The sequence below is a fragment of the Echinops telfairi genome, unplaced genomic scaffold (assembly GCF_000313985.2).
Source record: "Echinops telfairi isolate 266 unplaced genomic scaffold, ASM31398v2 ScPeMD7_5592;HRSCAF=6446, whole genome shotgun sequence".
In the NCBI taxonomy this organism is placed as follows: Eukaryota; Metazoa; Chordata; class Mammalia; order Afrosoricida; family Tenrecidae; genus Echinops; species Echinops telfairi.
In genome coordinates this window covers 28,960,191-28,979,877 of record NW_022109491.1, presented here as the reverse complement: position 1 = coordinate 28,979,877, position 19,687 = coordinate 28,960,191, and the positions used below count along the sequence as shown (strand labels likewise).

The window sequence follows — 19,687 nt, the reverse complement described above, 5'->3', positions numbered from 1 at the left end:
ATTCCACCCCGGCTTGTCTTCCTAAGGGGGGTTTATGCAGCAGCGCCACAGGCCGGGGTCAGAGCTGAGAAGGGGTTTCCCACACTTGCTTTCTCGTCTGTAGCACTTACTGTACATGAGGTGTAGAAGTGGGCCTTGTAGGTAATTGGAATAGTGACTTGATACCTGTTAATTTTTAAAATGATGTAGTGAGGTTCAAAAATGATACGTAAAATAACGGGGCACAGGGAAACAGTTTTAGTAATGCTTGTGTCTTTTTTAAAATTAAAAATCTTTTCACATGGAGGCTATTACTCTAACAAAGGAAAACTTTTCGATTGGGTAATCTTCCCTGGAGGAAGTTAATTGGCTATGTTTCATGAGAGAGAGAAGCCAAGTTTGTGTCTCATAATTATAGCTACTAGATGATGCAAGTCAGCTGTAATAAGCCTCTCTTTATTTATTTATTGACTTACTTCCTTAGGAAACCAGAATGTGAAAATATTCTGTGAGGAAATCTGAATGCATGTGAATTCTTTGTGGCCTGATTTTCCTCTGGCTTTCTCGTTGTAGTTGTAGTTTCAATTTCTGTCCGTTTTCGGAGTTTCCATTTGATTTTTCTTGATGAGGCTTTGTTGAGGGTGTGAGAAATGATGCTTGTCTGACGACATGAGATCAGGTTTAGACTGTTATCCCCAGAATGGTATTTGATATGTGCTGTTGTGTTTGATTCCTCTAGGTCACCTGCAGATATTTGATATGTTTGTAGTGGAGAAATGGCCGATTGTGCAGGCCTTTGCACTTGAGGGCATTGGAGGGGATGGCTTTTTTACCATGAAATATGAGGTTTGTATGAAAAGCCGTTTGCTTGGTTTTTGTGTTCCCCCCTGGGTTGCTTCTGTGAAAGGTCCCCCATGTGAGTCTGTGTTGCTAAAACTCCTCAGAAAGCTGGCAGTGACCTCCCAAGGGTCTGTAGCAAGTTAGGCAAACACTTGGAATGGAAAACAATTGTCCCCAAGCTGAGTTCCCATGACCTCTCTTCTTGGACTTTCTCTCTGTCTCCCCTCCTCTCCTTTCCCCATGTTCTGTTAATTCCCTGTCTGTTCCTATAGCACCCTAAGTGGACTCTTTTCATGCTTTTATGTTATTTTACATTTATCACTCACCCGTTCATCCACCTACCCACCCCTGGCTTTGAACTTGGAGCTCCTTGACAATATCAATAATCTTTTTATTGTTACTTGGATGTCAGAAGTTCATGTAATTTGAAACTTATTAAAGATCGATGAAAGGAACAACACAGGATTTTGCACAAGTACAGTATACCAGAGGAATAAAAGGGTTATCTTTTAAGTTAAGAACCAGGTCTTCTGTTTCAACATTCGTGGCATTTAGATGACGATCAATGTTTGTTAGCCCTGGAGGTCTAGTGTGTTTTGTGTTGGACTGCAACAAGGTCAGCAGTTCAACTCCACAAGCCACTTCAAGGGAGAAGGATGAGACTTTCTGCTCCATAATGATTTACAGCCTTGGAAACCCACAGGGATCATTCTGCTCGGCCTGTGGGTCACTGAGTTAATCGACTTGATCGATGGCAGTGAGTTGTGTTTTGTGTGTGTGTGTGTGTGTGTGTGTGTGTGTGTGTGTGTGTGTGTGTGTTTTAAATGAATTAATGAAGAGTGATTTAATGGGAGTGAATTACTAGGAGAAGGGCTGCTCAGAGTACAGCTTTAGGAAGCGTGGCCTGGGAGGTTAACAGTGTGATCACAGATATCTGAGTGCCCCAAAAGGATCCCCAGAGAAATGACCTGCTCGTAGCACTAGAAACCAGAGAGGAAGAGGGGTATTCTGTTAGGAATTGAGCCCATACAGCCTTTGGAGCAAGGCAGGGGCCACTTAAGGGCTTCTGTAGTGCCCCTAGGAAATGAATGGAGGCTGGCCTGGTTGAACTAAACTGCTCCCTCTAATGCAGAGGAGCATGGCCAGGGGGCCCAAGGGAAGTGTGCCACTTAGACTCACTTTTCCTGCTTGAAAACTACCTTGTGGTCACACTGGCAACAAGTCAAGGCAGACCATAGGATAGAAAAGCATACAATTTTATCATGGTAATGTATATTTTTAATTATTTATTGTACGAGGGGGCTTCAAAGAGTTCATGGAGAAATTTCATTATCTTTTTATGCCATTTTTTCCATGAAGCTTTTTGAAGCTCCCTTGGAAAATATATAATTATGTTGTTATATATAAAATGTAATATATAATTATATGTAAAAGTTACTGTATAATTATGTATAATATGTTACATATTATACATAATTATATTATTAACTAGGCGTTTATAGAGTGCCTACTATATGACTGGAACCTATGTGAGCTGACTGATTAATTCTTAGAATAACCCTCTGAGCTAGATACCATTGTTATTCCTATTTTGTAGAGTGGTTTAATAAATTTCCTAAAGTTACAGAGCTTGTGAATTTTAGGGCTGGAGCCAGGTACAAACCGTCTGGCTGCAGAGCCTGCGCTCCTACCCCCTGGGCTACAGATAGGATAGCATTGCAAAGCAGCGTAATAAGAAACCGAAGGGCTGATGCAAGCCAAGTGTGACAGGCCTTCACTTCTTCCTTAAGTGTGTCATATCCAAAAGGGAAAAAAAAAATCCCCTTCCCCAAACCTTTGATGGATAATGTAGCTCTTTACTGTGAGTGGTTTTTTAGGAGGTAGGGTAGACAATGAATATGAAGCAGCACCCAACATATAGGAAGACCTCAAACTCCACCTCAGTGCCCTTCTGTGAGTCCGACCCACAGCAACCCTACAGGACAGAGTAGGGCTGCCCCGGAGGGTTTCCAAGCCTGCGAATCTGTGTGAGCAGAACCTCATCCTCCTGCCTCAGGGAAGCCTGCGGCTTCTAACTGTTTTCCTTATGCTCGGCAGCCGACAGCGAAGCCATGACACCACCAGAGCTCCTCATGGAGTAAGAGCGACCATAAATCTCCTCTTGAGGTCACGTTCTCCAGTTCCTGCCTTTTCTCCAGCTACTCATTTTAAGCACTTTTCCTGCCATCTAGTCCAATCAACCCCCTCCCTGAATTCTCTCCTGACCCAGCCATTCCCAGTGCTTGAAGGTACAGAGCAGTGTGACCAACTGACGGACACTGCCAGTATCCTCTCTGGTCCTCTCTGATTCACTCTGTAAGGGAGACCTGGGAACTACTTGAGCTAGAAAGGCTCGTGCTGGTGCCGAAGGGATCAGTTATCAGGCATCAAAGAACAAAAAATCATATCATTGTGTGCTCACCTACCCCATATGATCGCTGATGACAAATGGGTGCATAAGCAAATGTGGTGAAGAAAGCTGATGGTGCCCGGCTATCAAAAGATATAGCATCTGGGGTCTTAAAGGCTTGAAGATAAACAAACGGCCATCTAGCTCATAAGCAACAAAGCCCACATGGAAGAAGCACACCAGCCTGTGTGACCACGAGGTGTCGAAGGGATCAGGTATCAGGCATCAAAGAACAAAAAATCAAATCATTGTGAATGAGGGGAAGTGCAGATTGGGGACCCAAGACCCATCTGTAGACAACTGAAATCCCCTTACAGAAGGGTCTCAGGGAGGAGACAAGCCAGTCAGGGTGCAGTGTAACAATGATGAAACATACAACTTTCCTCTAGTTCCTAAATGCTTCCTCCACCCCCCACTATCATGATCCCAGTTCTACCTTACAAGTCTGGCTAGACCAGAGGATGTACACTGGTACAGATAGGAACTGGAAACACAGGGAATCCAGGACAGATGATCCCTTCAGGACCAGTGCTGAGAGTAGTTATACAGGGAGAGAAGGGAGGGTAGAAAGGGGGAACCGATTAAAAGGGTCTACATATAACCTCCTCCCTGAGGGGTGGACAACAGAAAAGTGGGTGAAGGGAGATGTCAGACAGTGTAAGATATGACAAAATAATGATAATTTATAAAATATCAAGGGTTCATAAAGGAGGGGGAGCAGGGAGGGAGGGGAAAATGAGCTGATACCAAGGGCTCAAGTAGAAAGCAAATGTCTTGAGAATGATGATTGGCAACAAATGTACAAATGTGCTTGACATGATGGATGTATGTATGGATTTTGATAAGAGTTGTATAAGCCCCCAATAAAATGATTTTAAAAAGAAAGAAAGAAAGGCTCATGCTGGCTTGGGAGGTCAAGAGAAGACCCACAGATACTTATAACTAAATTGTTAAAGCTTCTATTTTATTACATGACTATCCCCAGAAGGAAGTCCTTAACTCAGAGAGTTTTTTGTGCCTGTTGTGGCAGCACGAGAAAGGAAGCCAGGCCTAACCAGGGCTTTCACTTGGCATGGAGGCTGGGGCATTGAATCAGAAAGAAAGATTTTTTCCTCCTCGGAAGCTGCTGGGGAAGTTCTTCTGCTGGGGCTTCCCCTGCCCCAGCTTCCTCTTATTCTTCAGCTCTGGACCGTGACCTGGCAGTACCATTTTATACCAACTAGCTCTGTGAGGGGAAGTTGCCGAGAGCAAGCTTCTGATCACAGAGTAAGCAGAGAGCATTCACCTACTTGTATATAGACAAGCATAAGGTCCTCATGTTTCAAAGTCCAACAAACGAGGCTTGTGAAGCAAGATGTAAGAAAGATGCAAGGCGAGATGAACGGGTCTGTTTTATTCTGTTTGTTTATTAAATACTTTTATTGAGGGCTCCCACATCTCCCATGACAATCAGATACACATTCATCCAGTGTGTCAGGCACATTTGTACACACGCTGGCATCCTCCTCCTCAAAGCATTCCCTTCCCACTTGAGCCCCTAATATCAGCTCCCCATTTCCTCCCCTCCTCCCCTGATGAACATGTTTTTAATGAAGATTTTCTCCAAGAAACAAAGTAAAAGTGAGAAAAAGCTCTGTTTTGTACTTTTTAAACATCCAGTTGTAAAACAGAAAATGGGTACAGCAGATCAAGCAGCAGAACAGAAAAGGAAGATGATGACACAATAGGAAAAATCAGAAGTCTCCCGTTCTTGATGGAATTAAAGTGTGCGTTCAAAGTCTAACTCACATAGCTGACCTATACTTATATAATTTCTTTTTTTCGACATGTTTTAAATTCTAAACCATTGGTTAAACCAATGACACACTATCAGTACATAGTGGGTATGCATTGGGCTGCTGATGACAAGGTCAGTAATTCAAAACCACCAGCCAGCTCTGCAGGGGGAAGATGAGGCTTTCTACTGTGAAGATTTGCCATCTTGGAGACTCAAAGGGACAGTTCTACCCTGTCTTAAAGGTTCGTGATGAGTCAGCATTGCCTCGATGGCAGTGGAAGTGTTGCCCCAGGGGAATAATTGGTAATGTTCTCTGACATAAAATGACAACGATGTCTCTAAGGTGAACCAGAGACATATTTAAACCATAGATAGATGAATGGGTTTTACGCTTGCACTTAACTTTTAGCCCCAATCTATGAAAAATTAGTTCTTATGCCATGGCCCTGCATGACGCTCACCCTCATGAAGAGGAGGCCTTCTGCCCCTGTGAGGCCTCACAGCCTCGGACTCGGAGGCAGGTGGACTGTCTCTCAGCTGGAATTGACAACATGGCAGTGAGTGGGGGGTTTGGGTTTGTTTGTTTGTTTGTTTTACTGCTATTTGATTTTTTTAAAATCATGGGCAGGTATTTAAATTTTTTATTGTAGACCAAGGCAAAATATACACTTATGAGGGGCCATCAGAAGTTTTTTAGCTAATTCCATTGCCTTTAAATTTCATTATTCGTGTTCTTTTTGAAGCCCCCCAATACATGTATGTTGGTGTGAGTATCCCCACTGAAGATACTCAGTGGTTCTGAAAAGATCATTTATTGAATGAGCATTTATTGAATAACATTTATTAGTGTGAACAAATTCTGATATTGATACACTTCTATTTATTATTCCACCAAGATGGTAATTTCTGAGTATCAGAAAGTAAATTCAGATTGTCTTAATAATATTAATCCATTAATCATTTCGATGCTCTTGCCCTTGTGCTGCAGTTGCAGGATGTGAGTTTGAACTTATGGAATGTCTACAGCAAGATGGATCCTCTGTCTCTGGAGAATTTGCTTTCAGAAGTAAGGAACCAAATGTAGTTTAACTTAAAAAGTTATGGCCTATTCATTTATCTTCTCAGAATACTGTAGTTCAAGAAATGCAAGCTACATTTCGTTCACATTAGTCAAAGACTAAAGCAGTGTCTTCCTCGATTGTTGTCCAAACTCCCTGGGGTAAAGGGAGCTGAAATAGTGACTCTTCCACAGTCGGGAAGCCTCTGTTTAAGGCAAGATGAACGAAGCTCCTGAGCTCAGGTTTTCCCCTAAAGACGTTCTTTCTGTTGGGTTGGGTTGGACTATAAGAGGGGGAAAATACAGAGGCTATCTTTTTATACTCTATGTGGAGAAATATAAAAAGACTTGTGGTTTTTTTGGGTTTTTTTAAGATGAGAGATGGCTTAAAGGAATCAAGAATTCAAAGAAGAGACAGCAAACTTTTTCCTATAAAGAGCTAAACAGGAATATTTTCTCCTTAGGGTTCATTTAGTCTCTGTGGCAGCTACTCAGCAATGGCATTGTAGTACGATAACAGCAGTAGACAAGGCCTAAGTGATGGATGTGTCTGTGTCCCCAGAAAACCTTATTCACAAAAATTGGTGACCTCCCGAAAGTCAGTATTGGCCAGCTCCAAGATTAGAGAGTCTGGCATTAATTGTTCATCTTAACTTGGGAAAATATTTGGTGGTGCGGGGGAATTACATGGCAATGAAGAACAATAAGCAAAATCAGACAGAAATAATTACTGGTTAAGCAACTCGGTAGTGCCTCCTAGTGGCCATGGAAGGGCATGCATAGTCGTGGAGAAAAGTCTTGTATGTTTGACTTTAAAAAAAATGAGTTTACCTGCTGAATCCTTTGCTATGTGTCCCTTTATAGAGTAGATGGGATTTACTGTCATTTTCACAACCAGCTGTAGTTCCAAAATAATGATGCCTAAGACAGATTTGTTGGGAGGGTGCAAGAAGGATGTCTTTATACAGATAAGAAGCCTTCGTGGCACCATGGGATTACCATTGGACTGCTAACCACAATGTCAGCACACCTACCAGCCACTCTGGGGCAGAAAGAGGAGGTTGTCTGCCCCTGTAAAGGCTTACAGTCTCAGCTGCCCTACACAGGGCTCTATGACTTAGAGTCGACACAGTGCCAGTGGGATATCCTTGCAGGTAGTCCCCAACTTATGATGTATTCAAGATACTATGAAGTGTATTTATGACTATTAGTTAGGTTATGTTTTCTGTACATCTTATCATACAATGTTATGTCTATACATTTATATGTAATGTTTCCAAACCCCAAAGACAAAGATCTGATTTCTAAAAATACTGATAATAAAAGATATTAATAATGAAAACTTTAAAAAGGTAGATGTTCGACTTACCTCAGAACCAACTTCTGGCAGAGTCATGAGAAAGGAGCCCATCCTTGAGTATTTATTTCCATCTCAGTAAGGGAAGAAACCAAGCTTTGCTGATACTTAAACACAGATTAACACTGGCATCTTGGTGCCGTCCACCTGTAGATGGTCACGTGCCACACTGTGCCTGACCCACAGTACGAGAAAGGGGCCCAGCAGTAGCCCTCTCTTGTCCCTTTCCCCAGGCAGATAAAGGTAGTCTAAAGTCGTGTGGTTTGTGTGAGCAAGATGACTGTAATGGGGTTAGTTTTCTTTAAAAAAAAATAATAACTTGAGATAGTCTAGAATGACCATGAAAATCTTTTGTACCATTCAGATTATCAATGATTGTCTCATGGTACAGTAAAGTATCTGTAAATATAATTTTAAAATAAGAATACATATATTGAGGAAGAAGCTCAAACATTTCTACTGTTAATGTGTCTATAAGGGAGATTGGAGAAGTACCCTTTGACAATTCTTTCAGAAGAATTACAAAACTTGGGATTTTCCAGCAACTAGAACAAGGGAAACAACACAAACCCTCCAACAACAGAAGAAAAGAAACCATAAAGATTAGAGTGGAAATAGACAAATTGGAAAACAGAAAAACGGTGGAAAAAAATCAAGAAGACAAGAAGTTAGTTTTTTGAAAGGAGTAGCAAAATTGACAAACTGCTGGCAAGCTAACAGGAAGTGAGAGAGAGGATGCAGATATCCAGAACGAGAGGAAAAGTGACATCACGGATGCAATGAAATCAAGAGTAGTGACACGGTGCTGTGAAAGATTGTACTCCAACAAGTGTGAGAACCTAGAAGAAATGGACAGATACCAAGAAATACACCATCTTCCCACATTAATGCAGGTCATCAAGAAACATCCAACTGAGAAAAGCCCAGGACCAGCTGGCTTCACAGGGATTCAGAAAGTCATCTGCTTTACTCTGCTGAAAGTGACACAGTCAAGAGGAGTGGCATCACATTCGTCATCACAGGACGGTTTAAGATCTTGAAGTGAAATGATGTCTGTAATAGGATTATATCTATCCACATTCAGGGAAATCCAATCGACACAACTATTACTCAGATTTATGCACCAACGACTAAACCTCATGCTGAATAAATTGAATTCTACCATCTTCAGTCTGAAATTGATCAAACATGCAATCAAGATGCATTGATAATTATTGGCAATTGGAATGTAAAAGTTGGAAACAGGAAGTAACAGTAGTTGGAAAATATGGCCTTGGTGATAGAAATGAAGCTGGAGATTGCATGATAGAATTTTGCAAGACCAACTGCTTGTTCGTAGCAAATAATCTAATAGCAATTCATTCCCTTGACATGGTCCTACTTGATACTTGCCTTCATGAAGAGATCGCTGGATAAGAGTGCTATGCCAAAAGTGTGGTGAAAAAAATCAGATGGTGCCCAGCTGTCAGAAAGAATACCATCTGGGATTTTAAAGGCTTGTCTTAAAACAGTGGTTCTCAACTTTCCTGATGCCGTGACCGTTTAATACAGTTCCTCATGTTGTGGTGACCCACAACCATAAAATTATTTTCAATGCTACTTCATAACTGTAAGTTTGCTACTGTTATGAATCATAATGTGAATATCAGATATGCAGGATGTATTTGGCGACCCCTGTGAAAGGGTCATTTGACCCCCACAAAGGGGTCGCAACCCACAGGTTGAGAACCACTGTCTTAAAACAACCAGCTCTCTCAGTTAGGTGACAGCTAAATCCACCTTGAAGAATCACACTAGCCTTGTGGAATCCAAGAATTGTAAACCACAATCCAGTACCAAAGGAGAGAACAGGATTAGAGTTTAAATTCTGAGCACTTGGTTTGCAGAGGGCTATGGCTGACCATGAAAGCCCAAAATCCATTTACAAGGTCCCTATGTGAATTAAGTCTTCAATGAGTGCCCTCTGACTATTGCCCAGGGTTGTGAGTGGCCTTGATATTAGAGAGCACATTGGAAAGTAGACTAACGCAGATGTGGTAACACCCTATCATTTGTTCCCCTTTTTGACCTATGTTAAACTTGTTCTACTCTGCTTTCTGTAATCTTTTCAACTGAGGTTTTCAGTATTTTATTATTGTTCATTGGATTTGGGGGGTGGTGCTGGCTGTTTTCTTTGTTTGCTTTGCTGTTTCATTCCTTGTTTTAAAATTCAGGATAGATAAATCTATAAAGACAATAACTGCATTAATAGTTTCTTAGGGTTATGGCAGGGGAGATTGGGAGGAAATAGTGGTTAATAAAAACGAGTATAAGAAAGAAGAACATGTTCTAAAATTTATTATTGGTGATGATTTTACAACTCCCTTTAATGTGTTTAAACTATTGAACTATACAAAAATGAATTAGAAGCCACTTAAAATTCTAAGCATTCAGTTTGCAGAGGGCTATGGCTGACAATGAAAGCCCAAAGTCCATTTAAATAAAACTTAAAAATTGTTAATAATTGAATATAAAACACATACACACAACAAACTAAATCTACCGATTGAATTGACTCCATCTCACAGTGACCCTCTCACTCACATCTCCATCTCACAGAGGACAGAGTAGAACTCCTCGTTAGGGTCTTAAGTGTAAACAGAGCAAACAGCCTCATCTTTTTCCTGAGGAGTGGCTGGTGGGTTTGCACTGCTTACCTTGAAGTTTAGCAGTCCACTGTGTAACCCACTATGCCACCAGGACGTCTACATATCTGTATATATTTGTAAAACGAGAATGAGGGACTATTTCCCAAAATATTGGCAGTGACTTTTATTCTATATTTGTATTTCTTGAATTTTTCTGTTGCTGTTAACTGCCATCAAATCCATTCTGATTCAAAGGGACCATGTACAACAGAACAAAACACTGCCCAGACCTGTAGCATCCTCACAACTGTTCTCTTTGAACCCATTGTCCAACCACTGTGTTAGTCCCTCTTGTCAGGGCCTTCATCTTTTTCACTGAGCTTCTACTTTACCAAACACGCTCTCCTCTTCCAGGACTTGTCTCTCCTGATACACTTGTCCAAAGTGTATGAGATGAAGTCTCGCCGTTCTCACTTCCAAGGAGCACTCTGGCTGTGATAAGCACATATGTCCTTGAGTAGAACTTCATTGATTTGATGTAGTACAGCCTCTGGGTGCCTCATAAGTAACTTCCTTCTTGTAATAAGGGCTGCTAAAGCTAGCCATTGGAGACTATTGCTCCTTCTTAAAAACAGCTCTATTGAGATACAATTTACATAAGGTAACACTCACTCATCTTAAGTATACTAGTCAATGACATTGAGGCAGTAGAGGTTTACAGAGTTGTAAAATTGTCGCCCCAATTGAATTGTGGAATATTTCTATCAACCCAGAAAAATCCCTCAGGCCCACTCGCTGTCAATCTCCATTCTCACTTCTAGCCCCAGTCAAACACTAATCTAGTGTCTCTCTCTCTAGGTTTGCCTTTTCTGGATGCTTCACACAAATGGAATCAAGTACCAAGTAGTCTTTTGTGTCCAACTTCTCTCAGTTGGCATGCGTTTTTGAGGTTGCTTTTGTAATGGCATATATCAGTAGTTCAGTCAACCTTTAGAACAACATATTTACATATTCTGGTATCTGAGGATAAGATGCAGTTTCATGGTATTCTTTTGTTAACACGTCTTCATTTGATAACCAAACAGATTATCTTTTTCATATTCTTCCTAGGATTTGGTGACTTTTGAACACCAGTGGACTACCTTCTTTGCTAATTTCGACACTGAAATTCCTTTCCTCCTGGAACTTTCTGAATCTCAAGCGGGTGAAGTATGTAAAGGAAAGGGGTCTAATCCTATATATTCTATGGATGTACTAGAGAAGAAAGATAATGGACCAAAATAAACATGTACCAGATGATACTACAGCAGTTTTCAGAGATTATCGGTTGTTTTTGTTGTGTTCTATGGTCAGCATCTATTTACTTACATAATTAGAAAACATAGCTATTAGTTAAAATTTGCTTTTGAAATTTTGAACCCTTAAAAAAGATTTTTTTTAATTGACTGAAGTGTATTTAATATACCATTTGGCATTTGGGGCAGCACTTTTGAGTAGTCAGTAAGAACTGTGCTTTCTCTCATAAACATTGAACCCTGCGATGCTGTACCTTGCATGTTAGTGTATAGCCTAGTACTTTGCACAGAAAGTAAGAGTTAGTCCTGGATTTCCTGAGGATTTTCCATCAGTACCCTTAAAGTTTCCTAACTTCATGCTGGTTCCATTTTTTTTTAAAGAAGAGATATGCGTATATCACAATATCTATTGTGTATGTGTGCATATACAAATGTAGGCAACTGATAATTTTTTATGATTGCTTTATAAAGTTGTGATCTTGACATAAACAATGTTGGCTTTTTTTTAGCCGTTCAGAAGTTACTTCAGTCATGGAATGATCTCCAGCCATATAACTGAAAACAGGTAAAGTTCTCAGAGACAGGTGAATGGTACTAGAAAATCGGGGCTAGATCAAGGATTTTAGGGGGAAAGGGGACCTCTAGGTCCAGAAGTCATGAGTCAGGAGAATCTGCAGGTCGGCTTCAGTCAACAGAAACTAAGAAATCCAGGCTCTGTAGGCTTTCTGTTTCAATGCTTTTTCTGCATTTTTGTTTGGATTTTCTATCATTTTATTTCTATTAAATGAACTTTTGAAACATTTAGTGAGCATTAAATCAGAATGTGATACAAGGACAACAAAAAAAGTTATCCTTTTTGTATGAATTGTGATAAGAGTTGCACGAGCCCCCAATAAAATGATTTCAAAAAGGAAAAAAAAGTTTTCCTTTTATATTGCCAAGCATATGCAACCCATTTATATATATTCTCAAGATGAACAATAGCTAGTCCTCCAGAAAGAGGACTTGACAGCACCATTTGCCCTACATAATTCATCTATATCAGCGGGGCTCAGCCTATGGGTTGCAACCCCTTTGGGGTCGAATGACCCTTTCACAGGGGTCACAGTAGCAAAATTACAGTTATGAAGTAGCAACAAAAATAATTTTATGGTTGGGGGGTCACCACATGAGGAACTGTATTAAAGGGTCACAGCATTAGGAAGGTTGAAAGCCACTGGTTTAGATTCATTTGATAATTAGGATAGCTTTTTTTAAAAAAAAAAAAAACACATTTTATTAGGGGCTCATACAACTGTTATGCAATCTATACACACATCAATTGTGTAAAGCGCATTTGTACATCATTCTCAAAACATTTTCTCTCCACTTAAACCCCCGGCATTAGATCCTCATTTTTACCCTCCCTCCCCACTCTCCCCTCCCTCATGAGCCCTTGATAGTTTATAAATTGTTATTTTGTCATATCTTGCCCTGTCCGACGTCTCCCTTCACCCACTTTTCTGTTGTCCGTCCCCCAGGGAGGAGGTCACATATAATTCCTTGTAATCGGTTCCCTCTTTCCTACCCACTCTCCCTCTACCCTCCCTGTTTTGCCACTCACACCACTGGACCTATAGGGCTCATCCGCCCTGGATTCCCTGGATTTCCAGTTCCTTTCTGTACTAGTGTACATCCTCTGGTCTAGCCAGACTTGCAAGGTCGAATTCGAGTCATGGTAGTGGGAGCGGGGAGGAAACATTTAGGAACTAGAGGAAAATTGTATTTCTCATCGTTGTTACATCGCACCCTGACTGGCTCATCTTATCCCCGAGACCCCTCTGCAAGGGGATCTCCAGTGGCCTACTAATGGGCTTTGGGTCTCCGCTCCGCACTCCCCCATCATTCAATATGGTAAGATTTTTTGTTCTGATGATGCCTTATACCTGATCCCTTCGATACCTCGTGGTTGCATAGGCTGGTGTGCTTCTTCCATGTGGGCTTTGTTGCTTCTGAGCTTGATGGCCCTTGATTACCTTCAAGCCTTTAAGACCCCAGACACTATACTTTTTGATAGCCGGGCACCATCAGCTTTCTTCGCCACATTTGCTTATGCACCATTTGTCTTCAGTGATCCGCTCGACACCTCGTGATAGGATAGCTTTTTGCTCATTTCTTTTTCTGAAGGAAGAAAAGTGTTAAAGCAGCAGCCAGATCTGGTAGGAAGTTCCACAGTGGACTGCCTGTGTTACAACAGCAGGCAAACATCTTAGATATAGGGAGTGAGAGAGCGGGGCAATTCAAGGAGACCTTGCAGGCCTGAACTGGTCTTAGGATGAATAGGGATTCCATTTATGGAGAAGAAATAGGGATAGGGAGTAGATCATAAGACACGAGTGGGAATGAGTAGATACTGGAGATAAAACTATATTCAGAGGCCAAGTAGAAGGGGAGACGGAGAGGTGACAACTCTTGGGATGAGGAATGTCATTGCATTGGTTACATGCTACATAAAAGTCATTTGGTAATATTTGCAAGAGCTCTTTGAATAAAATCACTGAGGGCATAGATCAGAATGGATTCAAGAGTGAGCAGAAAGTGGAAGAGGGGGAAAAAATGGAATAAAAAAGTCTAGCCAAGACGGAAGGGAGGAGGAGCTAGAGACAGGTATAAGGTCAGGTAGGTGTGTTGGTGAATACATTTTCAACCACCTCTCTTCCTTTCCTCCTGAAAGTTATTAAAGAATTGATACCTACTCTATAATTGGAGTACCACAACTAGTCTCATTCTTTAATATATATAAATACTATTTTATAAAATTTTATTTTTGCTCATTACTGCCAAATGAACTACAGATGTGTAGAACTTACTCCGTAAGTAGTAGGACCAGCCAAAAATATTATCCTGAGTTGGGTTTGTTTATTCCCTGGTGGTCAGTAGCGGGTGTCAGAGACAGCTGGCACTCCTACCCAGCCAGCCAAGAGTGTTAGATGTGGACTGTACGGCTCACTTTCCTCATACTCCAGGATACCACCCATGAAAGTCCAAGGATTTACTCAGAACATGTGAACTTGCCTCCCTGGCCTAGAGTTACTTTTCTAATCACATGTTTTTCACTTACTACTCCAGCCCTAATAGACAGCCATTTGTTCTCTTTGGTAATCACTCCACACGAGAAAACCTGAATGCTGGCAACTTTAACTTCCCTTCCGAAGGACACCTGATCCGCAGCACTGGCCCTGGTGGGAGCTTTGCCAAACACATGGTGAGTCCCTTGACTACTCAGTGCATAATTAGATTTATCATCAAATTGTGGTTGGGGGGCGCGAGGGGGTTCTCCAGTTAGTATGTTGATTCAGACCTGAACTTGAAATTGTTTAGGAGTGAAAAGAAATGATTGGAAACTTATTGCATGTATTTTTGCCTTGATCCTAGGTATAATTTGAAAATATATTCAACTTTGAAGTGTTTGAAGGAGAAAAAACCTTTTGCAACCCAAACTCTAGGTTGTCAGAGTAGTAGAATAAGAATTTTAAGTTAATTTGAAAACACACAACCACTACAAATCTAAGTTTGTCATGTCTTGACTTCATACTTAAGGATTAATCATCTTTTATTTAAAGTGCCAGTGAGGATATTTTTATACTGGATGGTATTGTCAGCAACATTCTTTAAAAGAAACCAGTAGACTGGGATATGGGTCTGTAATAATTATAAAACTCAGTGCTATCTTAATGAGATTTTAAGTTTTACAGAATGTCCTGTGACAATCATTATTTTTAATTTGAATTTGGAAAACGTGACCCAAGAGAATATAGTATAATTTCTCTGGACTGAGACCCCAGATCTGCCACCACTTTAGCCTAGGAGATGGGACTACAGAAGAGGGGTGCTGTCAAAATCTTGCTGCCCTGGAGATGGAGGGTTTGAACCCCATGTTAACCCCCAGAGCACTCTGTGAATCCATGTTGTTGTTGCTAGGTGCCACTGAATCGGTTCGGAGCGATAGCTACCTTCTGCACAGCAGAAGGAAACACTGCCCAGTCCTGAGCCACCCTCACAGTCGTTCCCGTGCTTGAGCCATGGTCGCAGCCACTGCGTCCCTCCATCTCCTCAAGGGCCTTCCGCTTTTTTGCTGCCCCTCCACTTTACCAAACATGATGTCCTTCTCCAGGGATTGTTCTCTCGACAATATGACCAAAGTCTCTAAGACAAAGTCTTGCTATCCTTGCCTCTAAGGAGCATGCTGGCTATACTTCTTCTAAGATTGGAATACACAGAAAATGCCAAATGGCATAGGCCTTTTTACATAATCTTAATTGCTGACTATGTACATAATAAATCAAAACTAAAGAACACTACTTCTTTTCACAGTGGGGCATTTCAGTCTTAGGCTTTTGAAAGTATTTCAGTTTCCTTAGCCCGCTGGCAGTGTGTTTAAGATAAAGTGCAGTTTGCTTAGTGGGAGCTCCAAGTTGAATCCTTCTGGTATTTTCTATGAGGAATGTTGTGTACCTCAAAAGGACAGAGTTTAAAGCCCTGGCTGTCTATAGTACACAGCCTAGGCCTTCAGGGGTTGAATACAAGCTAGGTCAAAAGTGTTTAATTGAAAATGGAGCTCATTTTCACCTTGGTCCATATACTTAAAGTTGAGCGTTTCTCCTAATGGCATGCCGCCCAGCCGATTGACCCGTCAGGCTGAAGTGAAGTCATCAAGGACTGCCACAACCTGTTCCCTTGAATCAGTTGGTGGGTTGGAACCAAAACTGTTAGCAACGCAGTGCTTTAAACACTGTGCCACCAGGGCTCCTAAAAGCATCATACCAAGACCACGATCACTGCCATCAAGTTGATTCCGATTCATAGCAACCCTTCAGGACAGTCTAACTGCCTCTGTGGGTTTCCGAGACTGCCGCTTTTTATGGGAGCAGAAAGCCTTGTCTTATAGTATTATAGAAGAAATTAGTGAAGGTGGGGTCAAATCTTTTATCTTTCCTGTTCTTAATTATCTAAAAGATAACAGTTCAAAGTAATAAATAGTAACACTTCATCAGATCTGATAGCATAAGTGAAATGATTGACAGCAATGTCAGAAAGGGAGAGAATGAGGAAATGGAGGTACTCTGTTCCAGGCGACTCTGTGCTTGACACTAAAAGGTGCAGTACAATTTGAAGATGAATTTAGAGTCATCATAAATATATAAAACGAACTCTAGGGAAACCACATAAAATTGTCCAGGTTTCAGTTGAAAAAAGCACCTGACATCTCAAACTCTCTGAAAAAGACAGGTACCAGATGACAACACTGACATGACACAGGTGTTCAAATTATCGGACAAGGATTTTAAAGCAGCCCTCATAAAAATGTTTTCATGAGCAACTACATATACCCTGTGGTAGTTACATGATCTGTTGTCAATTTGAGGATTAAGAGGGAAGAGGTGGAGTGTAGCCTATCAGTCAGGTCACAGCTTGATGAGTTCATTTGGAGGCATTAAGGAGATAAATAGCCATTTGAGGTGAGACACAGGCTCATTCCCTGGGAGACATTGCAGCTGACCAGACACATGGATCTACACTAGTGCCCTGAGCTGGAGGAGCCAGGTAGAGACCCCTGCCAGAGCTGAGATACTTATACTACCACTGATCCACAAAACTTTCCACCCACTGGCCTATGATCTTCCTGCATTCGGTGTCATTGCATGTGTTTCATGATACTGAAGAGGACTTTATAGATTGATATCAGACATATGGGCTAATATCGAACTTATGGACTTGATCTGGACTGAGCTGGGATGTTTTCTCAATATTCAATTGCTCTTGTATATAAAGCCCTTTCATATACACATATGCGTGTCTATGAATTTGTTTCTCTAGTCTACCCAGACTAACACATACCCTTTGAAATAAAGGAAGAAAAAATGTCTCAGCAACGAAATAGAAGACATAAAAAGAACCAATAGAAATTTCAAAACTGAAAAATTGAATAACTGATATAAAAATTGAATAGGCTCAACTGCAAAATGGAGAGGTCAAATGGGGAGAAATGAACTTAAGGATAAGAAAAATAGAAATGATCCAACAATAGAAAATAGACAAAAGGAATAGTGCTTTAGCCCTGGTGGTGTAGTGATTATACACCTTGTGCTGCTAACCATAATGTCAGTGGTTGAAACCACCAGCCGTTCTGCAAGAGAAACATGGGGCTTTCTGTTCCTGCAAAGAGTTAGAGTCTCAGAAACACACCGGGGTAGTTGTACCCTGTCCAACAGGGTCACTGTGGTTGGCATTGACTCAATGGCAGTGAGTGAGTGAGTGAGTTATGACAAAAGAAAGTTAGGCATCTGAATCCTAAAGGAGAGGAAAAGGAGCTGGTAAATTATTAAACATAATCACTTAAAGTTTGCCAATTTGTCCAAAGATGTGAACTTAAAGCTTCAAAAAGCTGAGTGAGCCCCAGACATGATAAACCCAAAGATGTGCACACGAAGACACATAGGGTCAGACTTCTGAAAAGAATGAAGGAAGAATTTTGAGAACAGCCAGAGAAGAAGCGCTTTTCTTTAAAACATATTAAATTATGTTTAGTTACGCATAGTTGCTCTACAGAAGAGAGTAGACCTGCCTCCGTGGGTTTCCAAGGCTATAAATCTTTTTTTTTTTTAATCATTTTATTGGGGCGTATACAACTCTTATCACAATCCATACATACATCCATTGTGTCAAGCACATTTGTACATTTGTTGCCATCATAATTCTCAAAGCATTTGCTTTCTACGTGAGCCCTTTGTATTAGCTCCTCATTTTTCCCCTTCCCTCCCCGCTTCCCTCTCCCTCATGAACCCTTGATAATTTATAAATTGTTATTATTTTGTCATATCTTACACATCCAACATCTCCCTTCACCCACTTTTCTGTTGTCCATCCCCCAGGGAGGAGGCTATATGTAGACCCTTGTAATCGGGTCTCCCTTTCCACCCCACCTTCCCTCCACCCTCCCAGCTATAAATCTTTATGGGAGCAGAAAGACTCATATTTCTCCCTGCAAAGGGCAGTGATTTCGACCTGCTGATCTTGCAGTTTGCAGCCCAACTCATAACCCGCTATACCACCACGGCTCCTGCTGGGAGAAATCATTCAAATGACATTGGATTTCTCATCAGAAATCTTGGAGGCCAGCAGTAAGTGGCCCAGTTTTCAAGTGCTGAAAGAGAAGAACTGTCCACCTAGAATTCTGTACCCAGTGAAATGTCCTTCGGAAATGAAGGGAATAGCAAGGTATTCTCAGATTAACGAAAACAAAAAGACAGCAGACCTTCTCTGGAAGAATGACTAAAAGAAGTTCTCTCTAAATAGGAATTGATAAGGAATCTGAGAACATCAGGAGGAAGGAAGTAGGATAAAACCAATGCACCACTAAACTGTCTATTTCTAAATGGCTTTTTGTTAGGTGAATTTTAGCTCATGAAAAAAATTGCATCCAGATTGTAAATGATATAACCAATTTTTGTTCCTCAATCTGTGTGACTGTAAAACCAGTGGGCTTACAGTCATTAATGTAACAGCCCTAATTGGGTGGGCACTAGGTGCCATTCACTGTGCACGCTACAGGGTGACTCCCTTCAGGAGTTTCACAGACCAGGAGGAGAGACAGTGAGGATAGTGCTCCAAAATGTTAGGAGCAGTAATTTAGATTTTCTTTAATAATTGACAGGTGTTGTTATTGGATCTTTTTTTTATAAACACAGAAATTCAGTGAAGTCAAGATACTTTGAGATGACAAATTTGGTCCTGGGGACTACGGGGTCCTGGATTATGAACTGTCATCTTCACCTCTAGTCCTAAGTATCATCCCACCCTTTCCATTTCTGTGCCATTTGTGACTAAGTTACATATGAATAGGTGTCTTGTTAGGAGTCCTGGTGGTGTAATGGTTTCATGTTGGGCTATTAACTGCAAGGTTAGCTGTTTGAAACCACCAGCCACTCCTTGGGAGAAAGGTGAGGCTTTCTACTATAAAGAGTTATCATTTCGGTAACCCACAGGGGCAGTTCTGAAAGAACTCAAGAAAAAAATTGAAGCCTCGGCTTGCATTATTGAAAGATTTTATGGGCAAAATGTTGAATGATGCAGGAAGTATCAAAAGAAGGTGGAAATAATGCACAGAGCCATTGTACCAAGAAGAACTAGTAGACAGTCAAACATGTCAGGTTCTAACATGAGCAAGACCCAATGGTGCTGAAGGAAGAAGTGCAAGCTTCACTGAAACCAAGATTCCAGGAGTCAATGGCATACCCATTGAAATGTTTCAGCAAGCTGATAAAGCG

General features: G+C 41.1%; 1 protein-coding gene across 1 annotated transcript in view; it reads left to right on the top strand.

The window, feature by feature from the left end:
- Positions 1-19,687, top strand: part of DNAAF9 (dynein axonemal assembly factor 9) — a 133,364-nt gene that overhangs the window by 40,476 nt on the left and 73,201 nt on the right. The window contains exons 4-8 of the mRNA XM_045295539.1: positions 719-825; positions 6,034-6,111; positions 11,197-11,295; positions 11,891-11,946; positions 14,490-14,625. Of these exons, the coding sequence (XP_045151474.1) occupies positions 719-825; positions 6,034-6,111; positions 11,197-11,295; positions 11,891-11,946; positions 14,490-14,625 (476 nt within the window). The remainder of the gene's footprint in view (positions 1-718; positions 826-6,033; positions 6,112-11,196; positions 11,296-11,890; positions 11,947-14,489; positions 14,626-19,687) is intronic.